Genomic DNA, 7,282 nt, shown 5'->3' with positions numbered 1-7,282 from the left:
GCCCCGGAGGTGACCACATGGCGTGGCAGACCTCTCCTGACCCCCCCGCTGCTCCCCTCAGCAGTGTACTTCATAGATCTGCCTGTTCTGCTCCCCACTCTGTCTCTCGTGAAGCCTCTCACCGCCCCTGAGCCTCTGGCCTGTATCCCAATTCTGTATGCACAAATAAATAAATCTTTAAAAAAAAAAAAATTCAATGTACAGGAAAAGTAAGAATAAAAGGAAATTTAAATCTGACTTGATTATAGCAGAATGACATAATAGAGCTCAACTTAGAGCACTCTTGTAAAAACCGGGAAGGAAAAATACTAAAAAACTTTAAATCCTTTTAGCACAGTTAAATCAATCATTTGGCTTCTCCTAAATACAATTCATATAAAAGGCAGAATACATGCTTATGTTTTAAAATTTTTCAATTACCAATTTTCAGGATATTACGTTTGTGTCATGTACAATGAATTCTGTATTGCTTATATTTTATTTCTGTTGTTATATCTGAGTGTTGTTATGAATTCATGGCTTTTATTAACTCAAAGGGATTTAATGAATTAATGTTATTACTCAATCTAAGGCTCAAGCTATGCAATCTTTGCCCAGAGAGCATCCCTTTAGGTGGCCTACAGACTTTTCCAACAGGTAGAGATAGAAAATAAATATTTTTTTGTGTGTGTGTGGGGGGGGGAAATGAGTTCATTGCCTCAGATTTAAGATGATGGCATTATTTAACTTTTTTGATTCCATACCTGTATTTTTCATTTTTCATTAAAAAGCTTGATTCTAAACGGCAACAATATTACCTATTTGTTTTATCCTACACTGTTCTAAAATACCTTCAAAATAATACCAGTATTATTATAAATGTAAGATTACTAAAGCAAGCATAAGATGTCTTTGTTGTCCCTTTTTTCTATAAGAACATAGCCCACTGTCTTATCCACCGAGAGTATGTGAATAATACTAACTAGACTTGTATGGAGATCATTTCACAATTTAAAAAAATACCTAGTCACTATGTTGCACACCTGAACCAACATATAAGTCAAATATCTCTCAGGGGAAAAAAGGGCACCTATACTGATTCCAGAAGTTGTGTACACATGTACCCTGCACCCCCACCAAGATATACCCACATAACTGCCAAGATTAACCTTAAAAAAAAAAAAAATTGGAAAGACATGGAAACAACCCAAATGCCCCAAAAAATGGATGACTGGATTAAAGAGATGTGGTACATGTACATAGTGAAGTATTACTCAACAACCAAAAAAGTAAATAAATAAATAAACACATGCCTTTTGCAGCAACATGGATGGAGCTGGAAAAGATCATGTTTAGTGAAATAAGCCAGAAAGAAAAGGAAAAATACCGTATGGTTTCACTCATAGCAGGAATATAACAGACCAGGTGAGAAAATTATAATAATGAACAGCTATATACCAGAGACATTTTATGGAGGTGGAGTGGGGAATGGGATCAAAAACAGTGGGAGGAGGGAAATGCACTGGACTATGGTGATGGCACATGGGTGATTTGGTTTTGGGAAACCCACAGGGATTCCAACTGAGATGGAAAAATGCACAAAATGTTGTAAAAATAAACTATTAATTACAAAAAAAAAAAAGGATAGTTTTGATCACAGAGAACAGTCCATTAAGTCCTATTAAGCCAAAAAAAAAAAAAGGGCAGAGCTAGAAGAACCCCAGTTTTGTAAAATACATGTGTTAATACTAATTTTAGTTGTCTTCTTCCCTTGTTTTTTTCCCATTTACTAACATATATACTTTTTTCACCTTAAAAAGAAAAAAGGAATTCTGCAATAACTCAATGTCTGTATATATAGATTTTCTACTTTACTTTCACAACCACCAAACGCCACACATGCCAATGTACTGCAGAATCTAGTTAAAAAATGCAGAATGATAAATTCAGGGGAAAATCATTGGTTTACAACCCACATGAAGTAAATGATTCAGGTAGTAGTCATCTGGAACAGATGATAAACAGACAGCAAAAGAAGATGAAGCCACCAGGTGAAAGCTTAACAAGGATCTTCACAATGAAGGGATCAGGGCATGTCTGCTGAGTCCACTAGGGAACCCCAGCAACACTAAAGTAAGACAGCCAGATGTCTGTGCGAGGGGCACAGTCAAAATAAATCAGTCTGACTTATACAAATAAACAAATGAAGTAATAAATTTGAACATAATCAAACCATTATATCTAATTCCCAGGGACAGGTTAAATCACAATATATGAAGTGAACAGCAAAATCCAGAATGAGGGATGATATTCTATAAGACAACAGATAATTTCTTTCTCAAAAGATAAACGCATGAAAACATGGGGATGGAGACTGCTTCAAATTAAAAAAGATAGTTAAGAGACAGAAGCAAACGTAATCAGCAAACCTGCTTGGACCATGTTGGATATTCATGTTTATCCACTTTGAATATGTCATCCAGATGCCCATCTCTTTACTGGCTTCCAGTCAGTAAAGCAAAGCAAGAAAGGCTGGTACTTGTCTGCTTCATTTTACTTATTTACATTTTTCTTTTAAAAAAAAAACACATTTATTCTGTGTTATGATCAGATTATGATATTTGGCCATTAAAAGCATGGGTGCAAAAAAAAGTGATTTACATTAAAATCCTATGTTGAAATGCTTTATACTTTGCACAGAACAGAAACTGAAACAACCTGTTACACAATTAGACACAGACAGTCCTCAAGTGTTCTGCCCAAACACGTGAACAGAACGCTGTCTGAAATGTGTCTTCTCTGTGCAGCGAGGCCCTGCCACCACTGCGCTCAGCTGAGTTTTCAAGGCTGCTGTGACCTGTAGCTTCCCCATCACCTCCCTGGCTCTCTCCTACTGAGCCTTATTTCCTTCCTAGCAGTTGACAAAAACCTTTTCCCATTGCCTCAGCTACAGCTGCTGCTGGAACCTCCTTGTCACCTTGGCTTTGTGAAAAGTAATGGCCACCGTCACAGGGGCCAGAGCTTCCGCCTCTGAAGTTTCCTTCTCTCACGGGTCCAAAATTTGAAGATTGATTGTTGTAACTGCCAAAATGACTGCAGGTCCCACCACCTCCAAATTGCTTCACTACAAAATCCATGAGAGCCATCGCTACATGGCTGCCATCAAAGCCACCTCTACCACTGTCACTTCCACCAAAATTACCTCCATGACCACCACCAAAATTTCCAGAGCCACCTCAACCACTTTGGCTAGACGAAGCACTGGCCACCTTTTGCTTGTACAGGGCCTTTCATTTTTAGTTTAAAATCAATCTCTTAACTTTTCCAAAATAATCTCCCAAATTAAAAGAGAAAACAGTAATACTTTCCATTCTCCTATGGCAAGGATCAGTAAACTTTTCTGAAAGGCAGATAGTTAATATTTTCAAGTCTGAAGAGCCCTATGGCCTCTTGCACGTGTTTAATTCATCCACAGTAGTGCAAAAGCTGCCACAGATAGTACATGAAAAAGGTCCAGGGCTCTGTTCCAATACATGTTTGTTTACAGAAGAAGGCAGCAGGCCAGATTTGGCCAGAGGATCTTCTCTTGTGTCATGAGAGAGAACTGCTTCCTATTTCAAAACAATTATTTCATTGCCCAACATTTCCTCTCAGAACCAAATTCTTCTTTTATACTTGGTTTTTAACATCAAAATGTAGAACTAAACTATACATTGATATTATGATCCCAAATAGGAATTTGCCTAAACATAAGGGTAAAAGAAAAATGACTTTAATAATGTCAAGTTATTTTAGTTTATAAAATGACTATATAAGGGCCCTCCCTGGTGGTACAACCAGTTAATGCACAGCAATATGAATCTATCTACAGCTACTGCAGCACGAGTTTGATCCCCGGCCAGGGAGTGAACCACATGGCCCAGCAGACCTCTCCTGTCTCCTCACTGCTCCCCTCAGCAGTGTACCTCGTCAGTCTGCCTGTTCGGCTCCTCACTTTGGCTCTGTCTCTGGTGAATCCTTTCACTGTCCCTGCACCTCTGCCCCAGTTCTCTATGCAAAAATAAGTAAATCTTAAAAAAAAAAAAAAAGACTATAAAAGTGTTTCATCTGGACTAATAAAGAAAAATAAAAAAGGAGGTAGGAAATCAGTATCAACCAACAATACTTCTCTCACTGTCCTTCAGCACCTCAATTCTAAAACTCCAAAAACAATGCTTTTCCTATTCCCCTCTACCATTCACTGTTCACTCGCCATATGATACACCTTCAAAGGTTAGCTTACTAAGAGCAGTTTTTCATTTTAAGTAGAATGCTTTTGCCATATTAAGTCAATTCCTAATATTTTATTTCTTCTCAATAAATATAAGTGAATTTGGGAAGATATAAAGGTGGAAATAGCTAACTTACTGTTAAACAGACATGGTATTTCAGAGGTAACTCCAAAATAACCAGGTCAGCCCTGCGCAGTAGTTACTGAGATCAAGTATTGATAAGCATGTGTGTGGATGGAGACTTTCACAAATCTCAGCTAAATGTTAGAGAAATTTCTTACAATTACATTTTGAAACCCAAACACCAATCACATTAACACCAAATCTTTTGTGAGGGGGATGCCAGATTAGTAACATGTATTTTTTAAAAACTTACTTTTATTATAAGGAAATAAACGTTAGTACCTATACATTATAGAGATTTTAAAAAATAGAAGAGCAAAGGAAAGAAAAAAACATAGCTAACCTTTTGATTTGATTCAGATTTAACCTCTTCAACAGGTTGGTGTTCATATTTCCTTACATCTTTCATTACATGTACATATATTTAAAAAACTGGAATCAAATTCTAGGGACGTCTGGCCTTGGCTTATCTGTGTTTGCACCTACGACCCTTCTGAAGCACCAGGCATCTATTAGAATTCCACAACTTTAAGAACTATGACATGTTTGTAGGAATAATACACACTTGCGCATACTGCTGGAACCCAGAACACACTGGGCTGCTGGGCTGTGGTCCAGAAGGAAGTGGTGCCGCAGCGTTCTGGTAGCCAGGCTGCAGCGTCGGATAGCCATACCCAAATGGCTTCACCAGTTTTGCAGGCTGGGAAGTCGTGGGAGCAGGTACTGGCCCGGGCTCAGGTTCAGGAGCATGATCGGGTGCAGGGCTGCTTGCTGATGACGAAAGCATATCTGACAAAGGAAACATATGTTCTGACTTTAGACAGGGCTCACTCTACGAAGAGACTCCTGATAAATCCTAACTTTAGGCTTTTCCCTTTTTCTTTTTTTGACTTTTTGTTAAGAGAAAATTGCAATGCAAACAAAAGGAGGAAACAGAATGATGAACTCAATGTACTGATCATTCAGCTTCAATAATCACTAATATTTTGCTATTTCTGTTTCACATGTTCCACCCCAGTTTTATTTACAGGAGTATTTGCAAGAAAACCTTATATTTCACATCTTTTACCAGTAAATACTGGTATTTGTACTTTTTTTCCCAAGTGGAATGGTGCTGAAAAGCAGAAAACTAAATACAGCAATAAAAAAGGTGTCACCTATTCTTTAACTCTGTCATTAGATCTTGCCATCTGTGAAAGGAAGTTCATAGAGAGTAGTATATTCCCCAAAACTCCCTAGAAGTAAGTATCATCTGTACTATGAAAAGTCCAACAATATCGAGAATATTATCTAACTCCTAAAACAATATCTGGTATGTAACAGGTGTCAAAGTTAAATGCCTTTCCCTTATTTAAATCTAAATTTGGTTAAAAGCTAAAATTTGGTTAAAAATCAAAATAAAAAAGCCCAAAAACTAGAGAGTGAGTCAACATGACCAACGGTGTGAAGGACACAGACAATGCAATCTGTAAGACGCTACTGAAGAATTTTATAGGTATCTTAAGATCATGACTAAAAGAAAACGAAAAAACATTCCTTGCTGGATGAGGAGAATCAAATCAACATTCACTCTCTCTCTCTCTCTCTCTCACACACACACACACACATACAAACAGGGTGCAGTGGGGTGAATTCTTAGACATAAAAACTAAGTAGTTACAGTATTCTGGAAACAGTATAAGAGAATTCTAAACTGAAATTAAATATTTTGACGGATTAATAGGATAGTGGTTGCAAAAAAGTGTATTTAGTTAAGGACAGCATTCTGCAACTTCAATTAAGTGTCTTCCTGGATTATTAATGGTGAAGAAGAGCAAAATATCTTTACTCTCTTAGGTCGGAAAGTATATGATCATTAACATAAGAGAGAAAGGGGTGGATACGTGCTGCCCTTAGGTTGTTAGTGACAGAGAAAGGTGAATAAGGAAAACCACAGCTTAAAGTATAATGAAATGACATTAATTTTAAAAGGTAATCTTGCATATATTTTTCTTGTAATACTACCTACAACTCCTGTTCCTATGTAATGACCAAAGCTATTTCATGTTACAGTTAAATAAATCCCTCCAAAATCTACTGCCACATTGTTTTTAATCTTTTTTTTTTTTTAGATTTATTTATTTGTACATGCAGAACTGGGGTACAGGCCACAGGCTCAGGGGCGGTGAGAGGCTTCACCAGAGACAGAGTGGGGAGCAGAACAGGCAGATCGATGAAGTACACTGCTGAGGGGAGCAGCGGGCAAATCAGGAGAGGTCTGCCACGCCATGTGGTCACCTCCAGGGCAGGCGGGAATCGAACTCATGCGGAAGTGGCTCTAGCTTCTCAGTGCAGTGCTTTAACCCGCTGTGCCACCAGGGAGGGCCCTGTTTTTAATCTTTTTATCTGGAGGATGCAGCCAGGAGCCATGGGGAAGTAGAGAGGCAAAGACTGCTTATAGTCATAGGCTAGTTGTAAGGATGTGATTTACTTATGGAGTTACTAGCATAAGAAAAGGAGGGGGGAAGTAGAGGAAAATGACTTACTAGAAAAAATCTTTTCAAGGAAGAGGAAAAACAGAAAGAACATGATAACACAAGAAAATAGTAGATATCCTTAGGCCTTCCAGAAACAACATTCATAGTAGTTACAAGACAATGAATACTACTAAGGCTTAGAAGTATCAGGAAAATGCCCATTTCTGTTTGCTTGTTTGTTTTTAAACAGGTTTCCTAGTTATGTGTGATAATGCTTCAAGACAACTGAGGCCATTACATTTCAAACAGCTCCAGCAAGCACAGAGCACATTACCTGGGTAGTTGCCTCCCTCCAGGGCGTCGTAACTGTTGGGCACAGGGGACGCACTGCTTGTGGTAGAGGAGCTGTCAACACCTAGAGGAAAACACAGAGTCTACTAAGCTAAAATGGAA

General features: G+C 38.2%; 1 protein-coding gene across 2 annotated transcripts in view; it reads right to left on the bottom strand.

Moving 5' to 3' along the window:
- SEC24B (SEC24 family member B) overlaps positions 1 to 7,282 on the bottom strand; it is a 50,704-nt gene that overhangs the window by 20,498 nt on the left and 22,924 nt on the right. For both annotated transcript variants that reach the window (XM_004686607.2, XM_012728004.1), the window contains 2 exons: positions 7,164 to 7,244; positions 4,939 to 5,162 (listed from right to left, as the gene is read on the bottom strand). In XM_004686607.2, coding sequence (XP_004686664.1) covers positions 4,939 to 5,162; positions 7,164 to 7,244 — 305 coding nt within the window. The remainder of the gene's footprint in view (positions 1 to 4,938; positions 5,163 to 7,163; positions 7,245 to 7,282) is intronic.

Source organism: Condylura cristata, unplaced genomic scaffold, assembly GCF_000260355.1.
Source record: "Condylura cristata isolate star-nosed mole 26May11 unplaced genomic scaffold, ConCri1.0 scaffold00021, whole genome shotgun sequence".
NCBI classification, from domain to species: Eukaryota; Metazoa; Chordata; class Mammalia; order Eulipotyphla; family Talpidae; genus Condylura; species Condylura cristata.
Note: the sequence above shows the minus strand (reverse complement) of the source record. Positions and strands in the feature narration are given on the sequence as shown.